Source organism: Paroedura picta, chromosome 8 (assembly GCF_049243985.1).
Source record: "Paroedura picta isolate Pp20150507F chromosome 8, Ppicta_v3.0, whole genome shotgun sequence".
Lineage (NCBI taxonomy): Eukaryota > Metazoa > Chordata > Lepidosauria > Squamata > Gekkonidae > Paroedura > Paroedura picta.
In genome coordinates this window covers 5,185,639-5,205,633 of record NC_135376.1, presented here as the reverse complement: position 1 = coordinate 5,205,633, position 19,995 = coordinate 5,185,639, and the positions used below count along the sequence as shown (strand labels likewise).

The 19,995-nt window shown below is 49.3% G+C and overlaps 1 protein-coding gene across 1 annotated transcript in view; it reads right to left on the bottom strand.

Moving 5' to 3' along the window:
• LOC143842873 (cytochrome P450 2J2-like) overlaps positions 1-19,995 on the bottom strand; it is a 35,559-nt gene that overhangs the window by 12,809 nt on the left and 2,755 nt on the right. Inside the window, exons 2-4 of the mRNA XM_077348162.1 lie at positions 17,677-18,037; positions 15,985-16,147; positions 10,857-11,006 (exon numbers count right to left, since the gene is read on the bottom strand). Coding sequence (XP_077204277.1) covers positions 10,857-11,006; positions 15,985-16,147; positions 17,677-17,838 — 475 coding nt within the window. The 5' untranslated portion in view covers positions 17,839-18,037. The remainder of the gene's footprint in view (positions 1-10,856; positions 11,007-15,984; positions 16,148-17,676; positions 18,038-19,995) is intronic.

Here is a 19,995-nt window from a genome sequence, read left to right as displayed (position 1 = left end):
TGAGTTATCACAGAGTGAGGACTGAGAGGCTACTGACAGCCTGTATTAACTTGAAGCTGGGAGGCCTAGGTTGTGGACACATCCTGTGATCTGCTCCTTTTGCAGATACCCTTGACACACTGTTCTGAGTTAAGATATTCATTCCATTCTTTCTTATTTTTGGCATTCTGTTTTTAAAATATAGATTCTCTCTGTCTTCCTGGCAGCTCTTCTGGGTTTCTTTCCAGAAGACAGCTAAGCGCAAGGCAGGAGGCAGCTGGCTTCCCTCCCTTGCCTTGTGAAGATAGAAGGCGGGAAGAAGCTGAGGATAGATCAATTTACCAGCAGCAAGGCCTTTCAGAGAGACCAGCACCTATTCAACCCAGCAAATAGCAGGAAGAGGAAGAAGAGGACAGATATAGACTACAATTGGCCCTTATTGGAAAGTGCTCTATCCCTATTGGTGGCACATACACAGGGAGAGACAATCAGGTAGGGAGTCAGTTGTCTGAATGCAATTTGAGCTGATTGATCCTCATTGGCAGATTGCAATTTGAACTGATTGGCCCTCATTGACAAAGTAGAATTTGAACGGAATGGCTCTCATTTTCAGAGTACAATTTGACTCTCATTGGTAGACTACAATTTGAACTAATTGGCCCTCATTTGACTCCAGGGAATGGTAGAGGACAGGAAGGCCTGGAGGATCATTGTCCATGGGGTCACGATGGGTCGGACACGACTTTGCACCTAACAACAACACCCCAGATCAGGCATGCTCTCACTCTCATTGCCTCCTCACTCGCTGCTTCTGCTACCTATGTTTTCTTCAAGGGACAGCAGGAGCCTGCAACTTGGTTGGCTGCTCATACAGGGCTTCATTAATTATCCTCACTTCCCCACCTGTAAGCTCCTCAAGGGCAAAATGCCGCCAACATTTAGGATGCCATTTTTTTTAGTAACCCTGAATCATAGAATCATAGAATCTTTAACCGCTCCTGCGGTATTAAATAAAAGAGTTAAGCCACCTGGGGAGGAGTTAGGGCGGGCCCTGTCCAGGATAAAAACTCAGAGGGCCCAATTGGGCCCTCCAAGTGTCCATCCAGGGAAAGCAGCCAATGGGGAGGCACACAAAGCGCCTTCGTATTGGCCCCTCACCAGGACAGACCAAAATTCCATTCACACAGCCCAGTTTGGCTGCCAGTCTGCTCCGCACCACTGCAGGGAGAGGAGGTCAGTAGGGCTGCCAAGGGGGATGAGAACAGAGGCTTGGACAGGCTGCGCCAGCTCTTTTCACCCCAAGGCTGTCCCAACTGTCATGTCCAACTGTAAATTGCCTCAGAACCCTGACGGAGCTGGCAGGAGCCCCCCCCCCCCTTTCAGGCCTGCTGCGAAGGAACCGCTGACAGGCCCTGACTTGAGGGAAGGAGGCCTTTCCAAGAGCAACGCAGGGGAGCCTCAGGGCCTTCCTTTTGAGGGGGGGGGGACTTTCCCCTCCTGCCAAACAGTTGCCTGGCAGGGAGGCCACAGAAAACCCCCCTTTCACTGCTCTGCCCAGAGGTTAGACACAGCCAAGCCATTTGTCTTTATTCTTTGCAACTCTCTGCAGATTTGAGGCCTATGGGTTATGGCCAGCCCTTATCAGCAACTGTTTGTATTCTGGGGCGCAGACAGGCAGACCAGCATCAGTCCTGTGAGTCTGGAAAGTGCAGGAAGACCTAAATAAATATTTACAGCCTGAAACTGTAAACACAGAACAAGTAAATGTCTGGAGACACATAGTAACTGAAATGACTTATTGGCCTGGCAAATAACCTTGGCCTGGCAAATAAAATTAAAAAACTGTATAAAAAACCTTACTAAGGTCAAGACTGCTGTGCACAGAGAGTCTTCCTCTTAGGGTTGCCAGCTTCCCTGTGAGGCTCGCTACCCCACCTCCCTCATGTGGAGTTTGCTATGGGGAGAAAAAGGGAAGGCGATTGAAAATGCTTGGAGACACCTGAGGCCTGCTGGGTCATTGCGGCCGATTCCCAGTTCTGTCAGATCTCTCACAACCCCACATACCTCACAGGTTGACTATTGTGGAGAGATAAATGGAAAATATGTTTGTAAACCGCTTTGAGACTCCTTTGGATAGTAAGCAATAGGGTACAAAAATCCGTTCTTCTAAGGAGCAACCATGAAAGAAGCATGTGGTCACATAACATTTTACCAACAGTGAAAACATGGGAGACAGAAGGAACAGGGTGGACACCTGTGTACTGTGACTACCCCATGTGTATTAGGGCAGAGGGGCATTTCGGTGAATGTGGCCTAATTCACACAAGAAGGGAAATGATGCAGAACTGATAGGAATTGGTTGCCATGTAATCTTCCCCTAAGTAGATTCTCCAGTCTGATTTTCCCTTCACATATCTGAGGACATGGCTCTGGAGAGCTCATCTGTAACCACTATGCCACAATTCCCAAAGGTCAGTCCTCTCCCACACTCAACGAACATTCCACACCACAGGTTCTTGACACCCATCTCTCCACACCCATGCCCTCATTTGCCACCATGCCACCACAACCACCCACACAACTCACACATTCAACCCCATGCCCTTACAAACTGGACAACCCTTCCTCTTCCCACTGCCAAGCTCTAGCGCCCATTGTATTCTTGGATACAATGGGCTTTGCCCCTAGTCATAGAATAATAGAGTTGGAAGGGACCTCATGGGTCATCTAGTCCAACCACCTGCACTGTACAGGACACTCGCATCCCAATTGCTCATCTACTGTAACCTGCCACCCCTTTGGCTTCACAGAATTAGCCTCTCCGTCAGATGGCTGTCTAGCCTCTGTTTAAAAATTTCTAAAGATAGAGAACCCACCAGCTCCCGAGGAAGCCTGTTACACTGAGAAACTGCTATAACTATCAGAAACTTCTTCCGGATGTTTAGATGGAATTTCTTTTGAATTCATTTCATCCCAATCATTCTGGTCTGTCCCTCTGGGGCAAGAGAGAACAATCCTGCTCCATCCTCTATATCGTGGCCTTTTAAATGCTTGAAGATGGTTATCAGATCCCCTCTCAGTCGTCTCCTCACTAGGCTAAACAGACCAAGCTCCCCCAACCTTTATTCATATGTCTGAAATTTCAGTAGTGTTTGTAGGTCATGTATGGTGTTTCCGAGAAGTACTAAAATGGCAAAGCCAGTAAGACCACAGTTTCTGTGCAAAGACAGCTCAAAATACAGAAACAAGCATTAAAGTAACATTATGCCAGTGTAGATGAATCACTCAAAGTCAATATTTTGGGGGAAAAGACATCAGAGAGGGACTGTCAGACGCACAGGAAACTCACAACAAAACTTATTCAAAAGAAAATAGTTTTATTGATTAGCACTATACGCATTGGACTGAAAGTCAAATCTGACTCGAAGCCAGATTTGCCTCAGCTTATCAATACATTTCTCCCGCCCAAAACTTGACAGTTCCCAAGGGGGGGGGTTAGTGAGGAAAGACATATGTGAAACAACAACAGGATTCCAAACTCCCATCCTTGAGAGAGGTGACAACAACCCTGTGAGCCCATAACAAGATAAGGTTAACATAACATCGCTATTCTATTTTATTGCTTACAAACTACAAGGCCGGGGCTAGCAGGCGCCAGGCTCAATCAAGCAATATAACTGACATGGAGGAACTCAGGCTAATTTATGACAGAGATTCTACAATCCTGACATCCCTCTGCATTAAAACTAACTTCACCCCCCCACCTAGCCGGCATCTACCGGGCGAGGACAATCAGGGAATGCTCGGTGGAAAGCCCGGAGAAGGCGGGGTGCTTTCACATTCCCAGCCTCAACCCACTCTTTGTCCCCAGAGGGGAAATCTTTCCAATCGACCAGATATTGAAGGCGACCCTTATGCAAACGAGAGTCTAAAATTTGGTTGACTTCATAGTGGGTGTCTTTGTCGATGTAAATTGGCACAGGCGTGGCTGGAGGAGGGTGCCACTCGTCCGGGACTGGAGCTCTTCGCAGCAGGCTGGAATGAAAAACCGGATGCACATTCCTATAAGTTTTTGGTAAAGCTAGCTCAACAGTCACATTATTAATCAGTTTTACCACTTTAAATGGTCCCACGTATTTTGGGCCAAGTTTCTTGGATTTCTGCTGGCACCTCAGGTTCTTAGTAGACAAGTAGGCCAGGTCCCCCACTTTCCATTCAGGTGCTGGTACTCTTTTCTTATCTGCTTGAGCTTTATAGGCTTGTTTTGCCTCCTTGAGGCTAGCAACAATTTCTGGCCAGCCTGTACTAATAGTTGCTGCCCATTTATTTATGTCAGGAGCCTCAGTGGAGCTGAGTTCCCAGGTGGGGGCTGCCACCAAATCAGTTCCATACACCACCTTGAAGGGTGATACCCCTGTTGAGGCGTGAACCCCATTGTTGTAGGCAAATTCGGCAAGTGGCAATAAGGAGACCCAATTATCCTGCTGGTGATTAATAAAACAACGCAAATATTGTTCCAGGATTTGGTTTACCCTTTCGGTCTGGCCATTTGATTCAGGGTGATAGCCCGAAGTGAGTGCTTGCTCCACACCTAATAGTCTTAAGAGTTCCCTCCAAAACTTGGAAACGAACTGGGGGCCCCGATCCGTCAGAACACGTGTCGGGATCCCGTGCAGACGTACCACGTGTTTAATGAAAAGAGAAGCCAATTTAGGTGCTGCAGGCACCCCCGTGCAGGGAATGAAGTGAGCCTGTTTAGAAAAAGCATCCACTACCACCCATATAACGGTGTTCCCGTGGCTGGGAGGGAGGTCCGTGATAAAGTCCATAGTAACATCTGTCCATGGACGAGAGGGGGTGGGCTGTGGTTGTAATAGCCCCTTTTTCTTGCCCCCAACCGGTTTTGAGGCAATACAAATGGGGCATCCCTGTACATATTTCTCCACATCTTTGCGCAGGGACGGCCACCAATACTGTCTCCTGACCAGGTGCAGAGTTTTTACGAAACCAAAATGTCCAGCAGTTTTTGCATCGTGGCAAAGTTTCAAAACCTTTCCCCTGGCCGCAGCAGGAACAAAGAGTCTCTCGCCCTTAAAAAAGAGCCCCCCCTTCTCAGTCAGATCAGGGCGGAGGGAGCAAAACTCCGGATCTTGTGACATCTCCTTCTGGACCCAGCCCCCTGGGATGGGCGTATCAGTCTTTGTGTGGCTACGCGTCACGGCAGCCATCCCTAGTTGGGCGGGGGTGAAAACGGTATCTACCAATGGGTCTCGTTTGCTGTTGTACTGGGGCAGGCGTGACAATGCGTCTGCCAAAAAGTTCATTTTGCCCGGCAGATGCTTTAGAGAGAAGTTGAAACGGGCAAAAAACTCCGCCCATCTCATCTGCTTGGCCGAAAGCGAGCGGGGCTGCTTGAGTGCCTGAAGGTTTTTATGATCCGTCCAGACTACAAATGGGACCGCGGACCCCTCCAGCCAATGCCTCCAGGTGGAAAGGGCCAATTTTACTGCAGCCGCCTCTTTTTCCCAAATTGCCCAGTTGCATTCCGCCCCCGAAAACTTTTTTGAAAGATAGGCCAGCGGGTGTAATTTCCCGTCCTCCCCCTCTTGGAGGATCACGGCCCCCATTGCTACGTCCGAGGAGTCTACTTGTACAGTAAATTGCTTGGAAGGGTTAGCATGGGCCAGTACTGGTTCGGACGTAAACAACAACTTTAGTTTGTCAAATGCGTCTTGACAGGGTGGAGTCCAAAGAAGGGGCGCCCCCGGGCGGCTCGCTGGTTTTCCCCCTTGTTTGGTTTTCAACAAGTCAGTGAGGGGCAACGCCACTTTGGCAAAATTGGGGATAAAAGTCCTGTAAAAATTAGTGAATCCCAGGAAGCTTTGCAGTTGCCTCCTGGTGCGGGGAGGTTCCCAAGCCAGCAAGTCGCGCACCTTGCCAGGGTCCATCTCAATCCCAGCCTGGGAGACTCGGAAACCCAAAAACTCCACCGCATCGCGGTGGAACTCACATTTAGACAGTTTAGCAAACAATTGGTGCTTCCGCAAGCGGCTGAGCACTTCGCGGACCAGATCAGCGTGACTCTCAACATTCTCTGAGTACACAAGAATATCATCAATGTAAACCAACACCCCCTGGTACAATAAATCATGCATAATTTCATTTATCATATTCATGAACACGCCCGGAGCGCCGGCGAGGCCGAACGGCATTACGGTGTACTCAAACTGCCCCAGGGGAGTGTTAAAAGCCGTTAAATATTCGTGCCCCTTCTTGATCCGCACTCGGTAATAGGCTTCCCTCAAATCCAGTTTCGTGAAAATTCGTGCCTTCCCCAAGTGGCCCAATAAGTCTTTTATCAGGGGGAGCGGGTAGGCGTTGCAGGTGGAAACCGCGTTCAACCCACGGTAGTCAGTACACAAACGCAGCGAACCATCCTTCTTTTTTACAAAAAGGACCGGGGCTGCCAGGGAAGATGTGGCCGGTCTAATAAAACCCCTCGCCAGGTTTTTGTCCAAAAATTCCCTAAGCTCCGCCATCTCACGAGGGCTCATGGAATAAAGTTTGGCTTTGGGGAGCGGCTCCCCTTTCTTCAATTCGATGGCACAGTCAGTTTTACGGTGGGGGGGAAGTTGGTTGCACTCCACCTCCGCGAACACATCACCAAAGTCCCGATACTCGGGAGGGAGCGCTGCCCCCCCTGATCCCAAAGCGGCCACAACCCCCGAACTTGGAGGACCCTGCGGTCGAGCGTGCTGCTCGCAGGCGGGAGAGGTAAATTCCACAGTCCCTTCTTTCCATTTCACTAGGGGGTCATGTTCCTTCAGCCAATCCAACCCCAACACGCAAGGGAAAGCAGAGTGAGGGGCTACCAAAGGCTGGATTTGCTCCCAATGTTTTTTTATGTCCAAGTCCATTGGGCGCGTTTTCGCCGTGGCTTCCCCTCCGGGAGCACATTTCCCATCTAATTGGGTGATTGGCAAGGGTTCCCTCAGTGGCACCTTTCCCACCCCCAAAGTCTCGGCCAGTGCCGGGCTCACTAGGGATTGGGTGCACCCCGAGTCCACGATGCACCGGACTCCCACTGTTTTCCCCGACTTGGGGTTGGAGAGATTGGCCGGTAGGAGTAGCAAGGGGGAATCACTCACCACGCGTTTGCCCCTGTTGGCGGCCTGCTGGCGGGGCGCCTTTACAGCAGACCGTCCTTGTTTCCCGACTGCTCCTCAGCTTGATCCTCGTCCTCCAGCCCGCTTCCCTCCGCCGAGTCGTCCACTGCCGGCACGGCAGCCACTGGCACCAGAAGAGACTTGGCACTTTTCTTCGGAGTGGTTTTCTTAGCAGGCTGGGCTTTCGGCGGGGGGCTGCTCACGGCCCTCGGGGTCGATGCTGCTTTCGTCGGGCAGTGTGCGAGAAAGTGCCCCGCTCGGCCGCAGCCCAAGCACAGCCCCTTTTCCATGCGCCGGGTGCGCTCAGCCGGCTCCAATCTGGCTCGGGGCTTGGCTTTCGCCGGGGTGGAAGTTTTCGCCACGGTTTTGCCTGCCAGGACCTGAACCATTGAGGCTCGCTCCAATCGATTTTCCATCTCTCCAGCCAATTGGACCCACCCTTCGACTGTAAGCGGGTCTTCCAGGAGGAGGCATTTGTCTGCCAGAGTAGGATTGAGGCCCCCCACAAACGCCAGCACGCGTTGGGGCTCTGTCCAGTCCGGTACAGAGGAAGCCAGCTCTTTAAATTCCCTAGCGTACTCGACAACTGACAACTTCCCTTGCCGGTGAGCCCTGAGTTTTTTCTCCGCAGTCTCCCGTTCAAATGGTTCCACGTACATTTGGCGCAGGGCCCGCATAAAGTGGTTGTAGTCACGGATGGCTTGGGGGTGGTAGCGGTACAAGTCCACGAACCATTTGGCAGCTTTGCCTTCTAGGGCTTGACCCACGAAACGCACCCGCTCGGCGTCGTCCTGGAAAGTGAACCCCATGTCCATCATGTAGGCCTGGAGGTGCACCAGAAACGTAGGAAAATCGGAGGGGTCCCCAGCAAACTTAGCCTTGAATTTATAGGTGCTCCGCATCTCCACTCCACGGAGGTGGGCAGGTAGGCGCCCTGGGCCCCAATCCGCTGGTGCCGGGGCCGGGACCAGGGGTCTTGCGCCACGGCCGATGCCTCGTCCTCTCCCCGCCGCCACTCTTGCTCGTTCCGCTACCCGCGCCGCCTCTGCTGCCCGCGCGGCCGCCACCGCTGCTTCGCGCGCCGCTGCTGCTGCCGCCGCCTCGGCTCCCGCCACGTCCGCCGCCGCCGCTGCTGCCGCCGCCGCTGCTCCCTCGCCTCCATCCGCGCCGTCCCCTCCGGCTCCATCGCCACCCGCGCCGTCTTCGTCCTCTCGCTCCTCGTCCTCGTCTTCTCTTTCCCTCTGCGCTCTCGCTCGCGCCGCCGCCTCCGCCTCGATCTCTAGCTGCGCCCTGGCCCTGGCCACCGCCTCAGCATCCGCCGCTGCTTGCGTGTCCGCCATGCCGTGTTCCCGCAGCGCAAGCCCACCGCTCGCTCTTCGCACACTGGTATCGTGCGCACCACCACCGAGCACTTCCTTCAGCAGGCGTTGTGTTCGGCGTTTCTCCTCCGGATCCAGCCGACCCGAAAGATCCTGCAGCCAGTTAGTCACCCTGTCCAGCTTGTACTGCAAGTCCTGTGTCTCACCCACAGGCTCCAGTGCGTAGCTAGGCAGTCCCAGGTGCTCCGGCCACCGTTCATCCCCAGTAGGGCGGTCGTATTTTGACAATCGCCTGCGCTGGGTGACGTGTCGTTCCAAAAATTCCTCGGGCCCCGGGGTTGTTCCCGAGATTGCCCGCATCATGCCCGAGCTGTGCGGCCCAGCACCAGCTCCGTCGCCCTGGGAGAGGTCCCAATCCAGGCCCTCTCCCTGCTCAGAAAAAGTATGTCCCTCGCCCTGCATTTTGCAGGTGAAAGGAGTTGTGAGATTTGACTTGATGTCAGACGCACAGGAAACTCACAACAAAACTTATTCAAAAGAAAATAGTTTTATTGATTAGCACTATACGCATTGGACTGAAAGTCAAATCTGACTCGAAGCCAGATTTGCCTCAGCTTATCAATACATTTCTCCCGCCCAAAACTTGACAGTTCCCAAGGGGGGGGGTTAGTGAGGAAAGACATATGTGAAACAACAACAGGATTCCAAACTCCCATCCTTGAGAGAGGTGACAACAACCCTGTGAGCCCATAACAAGATAAGGTTAACATAACATCGCTATTCTATTTTATTGCTTACAAACTACAAGGCCGGGGCTAGCAGGCGCCAGGCTCAATCAAGCAATATAACTGACATGGAGGAACTCAGGCTAATTTATGACAGAGATTCTACAATCCTGACAGGGACATAACAAGTGCACAACAAGGGCCATAACTGCTAATTAACCAATTGGCCACATAACTTGTGACCTCTTGCAACATGTACAGCTGTCAGCCCAATGTCATTGCCCAGGTAGCAGTTCTTAAGAGCGAACATGGTGTATGTATGTTTTCTCAACCATTTTTTTGTGAAGCCCTGGCATTTCTTGATGGCCCTGGAAGGGTTTCCTGAATGGGTGGTTGTTAATTTATTTGTATCTATATATTCAGTTTCAAAATATTTAGTGGATGATTTTACCTTATATGTTAACATGATATGTTATCCTCCCAACATGGGCAATGGGGGGCCTGGAGAGGGGCAAGAATTCTGCACAATTGGGCCACTTCTGGGTTTCAGGAGTTTCTCAATGATAAAAAAGTTGAGAAAGGCTGGTAATTAAGGAATTAAAGACAGCAGCCTCTGATATGGAGTTTGATTCCCTACTCCTCCACGTGCAGCCAACGGGGTGACCTTAGCTTAGTCACAGTTCTCTTAGAGCTATTCTCTCAGAGCTTTCTCAGTCCCACCTTTATCACAGGTTGTCTGAGTAAAGAGAGGAAGGGAAAAGGTATTTGTAAGCTGCTTTGGAACTCCTTCGGGGAGTAAAAAGTGGGGTATAAAAACCAGCTCTTCTTCTTCCAATTTCTGGCATCATTTTGGCTTCAGTGCTTTCTGTGCAACCACTCCCCTGTTGACAGTGTTTTGTGGTGGGCAGAATGTTTGATGAAGAATGCAAACGGGTTCCAGTTCAAAGTAACGGGGCCTATGAGCCAGTCAAAGTCTCCCAAGGTCACTGAAATATCAGGGGGGTTGGGGAATAAAAGGGAAAGGAGAGGTACACATAGACCAGTTTGAGTTCTTTGCAGAAACAGATGCAGAAACTTTCGCGTCCAGATACTGGAAGCAAAGTAAACAAAAGCAGAGCGCCTTCCTTCGAAATCAGATTTTGTAAGAAATCTGTCTTTTTGATTGCAGATGATCGGGGATATCAATGAAATAACAATGAAAGGAGAGAGAGATTCATCTGGAAGCCATGTAAATGTAGTTGATGGTGTTTCTAATGCCCCAAATGGGGAAATTCATCTAAAACTATTATTCTTGTTACTGAATGAAGAAAACAAGGACTTACAAACACCTTTCCCTTCCTCTCCCCACAACAGATGTCTTGTGAGGCAGGTGGGGCTGAAAGGTTTCCGAGAGAACTGGGACTGGCCCAAGGTCACTTGACTGCATGTAGAAGAGTGGAGATTCCAACCCGGTTCTCCAGATTAGTGACCACCACTCTTAATCACGACACTAAACTGGCTTTCTAATGTGGCTAGCTGATTTGGGCAGAGGGATGCTAGGTGTTCACATCTGCGGCTCAATGACACATCAGATACCAGAAGGGAACTTTAGGGGAAATGGCCCTAGCATGGTGACATAGGTAGACTACTGCAACTATTGGCCAGCCAAATGTCCTGACATCACATACCTTTTTCACGTGCAAAAGTCTCAACCAGCTGATGGGCCTCCTCTTCTATTTGGGGCTCCATGCCTTTCTTCCCCAGTCCCAGCTTCCGCATGGTGGTTACCCCAAACTTCCTCTGCTGCTTCCAGATGTGGCCATTTGACAGTATAATACCTAAAGACATGAAGAATCAATGAGGAATTACTGCTATAAATAATACAATAATCATTCATAGTATTAAAATGCACATCCAAACGAGCTCACTGCAAAGCCATGCTCTCATTTATCCTCTGGTGGGAAGGGCACAGCTTTGCAGTAGCCAATAGTTTGCAGTAATTTGGCTGATGTTTTGAGCGGGGAGTGTAAGTTAGCAACTTTCTTTTGACTCAGAGGGAGCCACAGCTGGAGATGGAGAGCTTAAAGTTGTCTGGGGATTTCATCCCTGTGGAGACAATTTATGTCGTGCTGATCAATGGCACCTGCTAATGAAACTACAAAAAAATACATTGAAGACCATGAAGAAGATCAGTGCATACACCTGCTGCCTACTAGGAACACATTAGAAAAGGAGCCCTTCCCACAGCCTCTGGGAGTCTGGCCTTTTTTCAATACTGTCCGTTGGTTATGCTCATGGGAGAATGTAGCAGACTCAAGGTCACCTCTAAGAGAGTTGAAGGTCCTTCAACTTGAACATCCTTTTTCCTTTTGTTCCTCTTCCCTTCGCTATCCTAATGCTCTCTTGCACCTTTGCTGTGAGCCTATGCCTGAGACCTAATAAGAGGTGCATCAGGGAAGCAAAAGAACCCTAAAAGCCCCCACCCCAACCCCATTTCAAGGCCTCCTGTCCATGTAGAAGAAGAAGAAGAAGAAGAAGAAGAAGAAGAAGAAGAAGAAGAAGAAGAAGAAGAAGAAGAAGAAGAAGAAGAAGAAGAAGAAGAAGAGTTGGTTCTTATATGCCGCTTTTCCCTACCCGAAGGAGGCTCAAAGCGGCTTACAGTCGCCTTCCCTTTCCTCTCCCCACAACAGACACCCTGTGGGGTGGGTGAGGCTGAGAGAGCCCTAATATCACTTCCCCGTCAGAACAGTTTTATCAGTGCTGTGGCGAGCCCAAGGTCACCCAGCTGGTTGCATGTGGGGGAGGGCAAAGCTGGAACGAACTGGTCAATCAAGTGTGAATGGGGTGCTCTTTGTACTGTAGAAGTCTAGACCTATCAATACTCTCTGCCTGCCTTTTTGCTCTATCTATTAAACATTGTGGGAGGCTGCAGTTTGTCAAATCCATCCGTAAAGCTTTGCATGCCTGCTCAGAGATATGTAGGGTGATATTATTTCTTTTGATGTGGAGGAATTGTCCCTTGGGAAAATGACCATAAATGAAGTGAGTCAAAATGCAATAATGTATTTCTGTCTGTCTCCTTATGATATGAAGAAACAGTCAATTTATTGTTCTTAACATGTACTAGGGTATCCAAAAAGGGAACTGATGTGGGTGAGATTGTGCTGTAAATTTAATAGTAGGGTGGGCGTGATTCAGCTACTGGTCAAAATGTACAAAAATGTTCTGTGTGATCAAAAACAATAAAAATGTCATCCAGATATCTGGTGTAAAATAAACAATTAGCAAAATAGGGATTCATCTCTTCATTAAGTATTAAGGTCTCCTCCAAAGACAACATGAGCATGTTGGCTACTATGGACGCCAAAGCTGTGCCCGCGGCCAAACCCCATACCTGTAGGAATACTCCCCATGAGGGAGGTGGGGTAGCGAGCCTCCCAGGGAAGCTGGCAACCCTTAGAGAAAGACTCTCTGTGCACAGCAGTCTTGATGATAGTAAGGTTTTTTATGCTGTTGTTTTATTTGCCAGGCCAAGGTTATTTGCCAGGCCAATAAGTCATTTCAGTTACTATGTGTCTCCAAACATTTACTTGTTCTGTATTTACAGTTTCAGGCTGTAAATATTTATTTAGATCTTTCTGCACTTTCCGGACTCACAGGACTGATGCTGGTATACCTGTCTGCGCCCCAGAATACAAACAGTTGCTGGTAAGGGCTGGCCATAACCCATAGGCCAGGAGGGACACTCCTGCACCACTCCCTACCAACTGCAGGCAAAAATGGCTCCTTTGAAGGCTGGACTCTGAGGCATTGTATGATTTTGAAGTCCCACCTCCAGACCTCCAGGAATATTTCCATCCCAGGGGTAGCCAACCTCCAGTTGGGGCCTGGAGAGCTCCTGGAATTACAGCTCACCTGCAGAGTATAAAGATCAGCTCCCCAGGCAGAAAGGGCTACTTTGGACAGGGTTGTGGTAGAAAAGAAACATTTCCCAGAAAGATTGTTGTTGAATTGAAATACTTGAGGCCTACTGCACAGGGTTGTTGTGCAGATGAAACAGGAGACAAAAGAGCCAGTTTCTTCTGCAGAATAATGCTATGCAGTAACCTCAAATCTGCAGAGAGTTGCAAAGAAAAAAGACTTGGCTTGGCTGTGTCTAACCCCCGGCCAGAGCAGTATTTTAAGTGAGAAGGTGCTTTTCTGTGGCCTCCCTGTCAGGCAACTGTTTGGCAGAAGGGGAAAGTCCCCCTCCTCAAAAGGAAGGCCCTCAGGCTCCCCTGTGTTGCTCTTGGAAAGGTCTCTTCCCCTCCGTCAGGGCCTGTCAGAGGCTCCTTCGCAGCATTCCTTGAGGGGGAGACCTCCTGCCAGCTCTGTCAGGGTTCTGAGGCAGTTGGACATGACAGTTAGCTGACAATTGCCTTTGGCAATTGGAAACTATTCTGTTTCTCCATATTCTGTCTTAATGACAGCATCTTGTCCAAGGTACAGATTGTACATCAACATCAGAAGTTGTGGCACACGCCTTGCCTTTAAAACCAGCCACAGCCTTTCATAATCCACAAAGTCAGAAGCTGAGAAGGAACCTGTGAAACACATGCTGATTTTCTCTTGAAATCCGTTCATATGTTCCAGTAACCCACATAAATTTGCAATGGGATATCGAGTGCCTCTTCTTTTTCTGAATCTGGCTGGAACATTTAATTGTACCCGTTCCCTATATCAGTGGGCGTCAACCTGTGGTCCCACTTTTTATTGAACGTTGTGGTTTTTAATGTCAGATTTATGTCCTTTCGGAGTGGGGACTGCTCCATTTGTCTAATTTAGAGCACGCAAGGGCACCGTAGATATTTGATGGCAAATATAGAATTGGAGCATATATAGCTCAGCTGATGCTCCACCATCTGCACAGGTTACCAGTCTCTTGGGTCAAGTTTAAGGTTTTGGTTTTAACCTTTAAAGTCTTTACACGGCCTAGGTCCTGCTTATCTGTGTGACCGCCTGTCTGCTTATGCCCCCAGCAGGCACTTCGCTCTGCGGGTATGAATTTACTGGTGGTCCCAGGCCCCCGGGAAATGCGCCTGGCCTTGACCAGGGCCAGGGCTATTTTCGGCCCTGCTCCCAATCTGGTGAAATGAGCTCCCGGAAGAGCTAGGGGCCTGCGGGATTTGAATTAATCTGTGATGGCCTGGCAGGGTAGTTAGGCCTGGGCTACTGCATTGTTAGGTCTGGTTTTGCATATCGCAAGGGTGTTATGTAGCCAGGAGATCCTTAGACTGTCTGGCAGCCAGGCAAGAGATCTTCAGAGGTGGCTTTCCATTGCCAGCCCATGTATCATGGCCCTGGTATGCCTTGGAGGTCACCATTCCAAATGCCAGCAACGGCCAACTCTGCTTCGCTTCTGATTGGGCTTGCCTGGGCTAGCCAGGTCAGGTGATCTTGGCAGAGGTGATAATGAAACACAGCTGGCAACTTGGTTGTTACAGGCTCTGTACTCAGAGACCATGTACATGTTAGGAAGTGTACTGCTGTGGGTGAGAAATTTGTTTCTGTGTGTGGGCTCTTTCTGCTAAATGAGGCCTTCTCATGGCCCAACCAGTAGAACAAGAAAGTTATAGGTTGTGACATACCCAGGGCCATTCCGCACAAGGACCAATGTTGCCAATTGCTTTTTAAATAGTGGAATCTCGGCGTTCCGCATACCTTCATTTGTAGTGGAATCCAGTAGCATTTCATTCGTTCCCCACAGGTTTCCGGACTCACAGGAATGACTAGAAAGGAAGCAATCTTTTTCTGTGCTTCTTCCCGCCCCTGGCCGTCAATCAAAAGGAACAGCCAATGGGCGGTTGTTATCATGTTCCCTAAAAGCCCCTTTCCCTATAAGCACAGTTTTTATTTTAAAAAACACACGTTGCAACGAATATGCGTTGATTCGTTGCAACGGAGAGACCCATCTAGCTGGCATGTGAGCTGGCGATTCATCATTAACATGCTCCCCCAAGTGGAAAAAAATCCCCCCCACACGGGCGCGATTTTGGGGCGAAATTAAAGGGAACTTGCGAACAGGGGGCTGTGTTGTGCTTGGGGACTTAGGGGAGCTTTAAAGCACTTCTGTGGACGGACTGTAGCTGGAGAATCCTCGCTGGGTGAATGAAGCCTCGCTGGTTCGTTGCTTTCCCCACTCCGAGGGGAAAAAAATGGTGATCGCTTCGCCGGGAGTTCAGAGGAGAGAGCCAGGGGGAAGGACTTTTTTGAAACCGCTACATTGAGGATGCACATGTCTTTTTGGAGGTTGTTGGCAAGAGTGTAGCGATTTTCTAGGGTGAATCCACTTTTCCCGATTCCCCGGAAATCGCTACAACAAAGTGATTTTGGCGCTAGTGTTGCAGGAGTGTTGCAGATTGCTCACGACGTCATGCGGAACGTAGTTTTAGTGGTGAAAACAAAATGTACGAGTACTGCTATATTAAAGTCGTGCGGAATGCCTCCCAGATTTTGTCCCTGCAACAAAGGAATTGAAAAACTTTCCTCTCAAGTTCCCCTCAGATCCCCTTCAGATTACTGCATACAGAGGTCTCCTCTGTGGACTGTCCAGTTTATGTAGTAGAACAGAGGAACAACCAGTTCAGAGCAGTGCCAAGTAGCTAAGCTAATAAATGCAGAACAATTTTCATTTCCAGTTTTGACCAGACAGAGAAATGTAAATGTAACTGCAACCTTCAGGAGCTTCCTTTGCTTTCTCTTGTGCCTTGTACCTGCAGGGTACACTCAAACAATATTGGGTTGTTGTTGCTTTTTTAACTCTTCCCAAGGACTTACCCGATTCCTGTCCTAAAGCTTTCAGGAAAGGAGTTGAGACCCGTTCAGCAAAATCTTCTGAATGGTTGATCAGGCCTTCTTTCACTGCTTCATATCCAGACAGTGCAACGATAGGCATTGGCCCCAGCCACTGCATAGAAATGCTTCCATACTGTTTGCCCAGCTGCCATTTCCATGGAAAGAGACAAGATAAAGCATTAAATTAATTCAGCTGGTTTGTTTCACTGTCACATGTGCAGTTCACTCTTCTTTACCTTTTCCGCTCCTGGCCAAGTGACACTCTCTTCTCTGTCCATTTCCCTCCTCCCAGATTCCTGCTTTTCCCCACGTGGGTGTAGTTTGCACGGGGCTTTTTACTCGCATTTACACTGAATTTGATTTTCATTTTGATTTGGGGCACTTTAAATTTTCCCTCTGCAACATGCATGATTGATCCGAAGTGACCCTACAATTCCCCCACAATATCCAGATGTGGATATAACCCTCAATATTTGAAAAACCAACATCAGTAAGTGTGCAGATATCGGCTTTTTGCAAATTAACTTCCTTCTCTGTGCCTTGTAGCAAAGCAGTCTTCCCTGACTGGCAAGGGCATCAGTGCAAAGACTTCCTCGTTCCTGGATGCAAGGCTTGTCTTAAAGTGACGGCACACCAGAAGGCCTAATTCAGCAGAGATTTGCCTCTTGGATTTATTCCCCCCTCCTCTGCTGTCTCCAATCCTCAAACTCCCCACCCACTCATTCAAGAAAAGAAAGAAAGGGACTCCCCACCCCCTCACGGGGAAAAACCCACAGGCCGGTAGCAGACCGTGGAGCCCTGAATACCAGGCAGTGACGGGGGGGAGGGGGCATGGCTGCCGGCGCTCCATTGGGCATGTCTCCCTCCCCCCCCCATGGCATGGCGCTTCAGCGGCCGATCGCTCCTGGGCCTTCAAATGCTGAAATTATATATTTCATTCAACGTTGATAGGAACTGATGAGGTGGTTAATACCATAAAGGTTTAGTGAGGTGGCTGATTCTGCCACTTTTCCAGGCATGTTTCTATTGCCAATCAGTGCAAAGCGGATTTCAGGTCAACACCTTCAGGGTTTGAAAAGTTCGTAGTGATGCATTGTGCTAAAATTTATGCTACTTTGGAAGAGCCGTTCTTTCCTTTGGCAACCTGTTAGAATCATAGAATCATAGAGCTGGAAGGGGCCATACAGGCCATCTAGTCCAACCCCCTGCTCAACGCAGGATCAGCCCAAAGCATCAGCCCAAAGCATCCTAAAGCATCCTAAACTTGTTCCTGCCATCAGGTACATGGTTCCTTGATCACCACATTATTTGGACTGTTCAGAGACCACCAATAAAAAAAACAGTTTGCTTAGGTGGAACTGATGATAATTCAGTGCCCATGCAGTTGCTTAGACAAGCTACCTTGCTTCCTTGCAAGTGCCCTTCCTTCAAATTGCACACTTGTGTGGTTATCAGGAGGCATAGAGAGAGAGAATATTTGTAGACAACTCCTTGGGAAGAGAGGTCAGAGCGTCTCTCCTTACTGATAGCTCCACACAGATGCAGACCTGATACGTAAAATATGCCTAGATGACTTCCAAAAATAATCATCTACCCAAAAAATCTAGTAAGAAAACAATTAAAATTGTTCTTACTTTAATTAGCTATATAGATTAATCATATGGAATTACATACCCTGATGACAGTATCTTCATGAACCTTGACCCCTGTTCGCCAAATAGTTCCAATGATGGGTAGCCGAAGGGGCCCAGGAGGGTAGGACGTGTGTGACCAGCGTTGTCTCAGGAAGTGAAGCATCAGGAGACACATCAACAAGGCAATCAACACTCCCAACATGATCGTTGCTTCTTTATCTCTGTCTTACTATCTTTCCAATGCAGGGACTGGATGTCCTTCTTGAAGTGGATGTTCTTTTCTTACACGCTGCCACCACCCCTTTCAATTATCCAGTGGCAGCTTTTTATGCACTCTTAAGTACACAGAATGTCTCCATGCATCCATGAATTACCACTGTGATGTGATTTCTCAATGATTTCTGGAGAAGAAAGCCTTATTACAATTCCTTGATCACCTAATGGTTTCAACTCTTCACAAAATCCTGAAAATTCATCCATTTAAAAATCAAAACAAGTAACTTGCTCCATCTTTTTATCATCCTCAAGTTATCTAGAAACATAGCAGGTGGAATTTCAGGTTTTGGCCTGCCTGGAATGGGGGAAGCATGCCTAGGCAGAATCTCTATATTGGACATCTTCTTCTCATTGCTTCATTTTAAAAGCTCTCCTAGTTAATCTCTCCAAGTTCTTGCCAACTTGGATAAGTGAAATCCATTATGTGCTGTTAGGCCTTCTTCTAGAAAACCTGTCCAATGGAGGAGGAGAAGAAGAAGAAGAGTTGGTTCTTATATGCCGCTTTTCTCTACCTGAAGGAGTCTCAAAGCAGCTTACATTCGCCTCCCCTTTCCTCTCCCCACCACACCCTGTGAGTTGGATGAGGCTAAGGGAGCCCTGATATTAATGCTCAGTCACAACAGCTTTGTCAGTGCCATGGTGAGCTCAAGGTCACCCAGGTGGCTGCATGTGGGGAGTTCAGAATCAAACCCAGTTTACCAGATTAGAAGTCCGCACTCCTACCCATTACACCAAACTGGCTCTCAGGATCCCAGAATCCAATTCCCACCTGCCGACACCACCAATGCAGCCAGCAGTTCACATCCGTTATTGTTCATGGTCCACCTCCAGCACCAGATTCATTCCTTTCACTGTGCTTCACTTCACGGAGATTCCCTTTTGCCTCTATATTAAAGCAAAATATACCATCCTAATATTCCAAATCCTGGGAGATTCCAATTTAAGAAATAAAATTTAAAAGATTCATGGCCCATCTGAAGAATCTATGGAGGATTCACAGATATATCCACAGGCACAGATCTGAAGGATTACTTGCAGGCTACAAAAATTATTGCATAACCTCATCTTCTTTATCAAACTTAAGTTGAAAACTTGCAATTTTCCACTTCTTAGTGTGTGGCTGCCCTATCTATGATCCTTTTAGGAATTCCAAATAATTCTTGAGACAACTGCATGCCCCAGGTCAGTATAAAACAAATTTATTTAGTGGAGCTTTCAGGAGTTATTTCAGACTAGTAATCAAGCCCGCTGCAGGGGAATGCAGCGGGCGCTAGGTCCTACCTCAGTTGGCAGCGGGCTGGTCGGCGGCGGCGGGCTGGTCGGCGGTGAGCTCGTTTCGTTGGCGGCACGCTGACGCGGCGAGAGACGCTTCGCGCCTCTCGCCGCGTCAGCGCGCCAGGCGGGGAACCCCCGGCAGCCGCGCGAAGCGCTCCCTGGGGGCTCCCTTGGGCGGCGGCCTAACGCTGCGAGAGGCGCTTTGCGCCTCTCGCTGCGTCAGGCCGCCAGGCAGGGAACCCCCGGCAGCCGCGCGAAGCGCTCCCTGGGGGCTCCCTTGGGCGGCGGCCTAACGCGGCGAGAGGCGCTTTGCGCCTCTCGCCGCGTCAGGCCGCCAGGCAGGGAACCCCCGGCAGCCGCGCGAAGCGCTCCCTGGGGGCTCCCTGGGTCGGCGCTGCGCGCGGCTCCCAGTTCCTGGAGCTGGGAATCGGAGGGGCCAATCGGCAGGCGCTTCGCGCCTGCCCATTGGTCCCTCCGATTGTCTGTCGTGAGGAAGGGTCCAATCCGGACCCTTCCTCATCACGGACTAATCCCACCTCTACCCCCCTTACCGAATTATATAGTCCGTGACGCCCGTGGTGCCACGGGCGGTTTAAAGATATGGAAAGCAATGAAGGGAAGGCTGGAATCTACAGAAAAATGCCCATCCGGCTGGAACATAATCAGATAATATAGGAGTGGTTGCACCACTATCGGCTGCATGAAACTCTATGACATGAACTCCCACATGGAACAGTGCATTGTGGCGGTAGAATTTACAGGCAGTGAGTACCTCCATCAGTCACTTAAAGATCACAAGCTCTTCCAA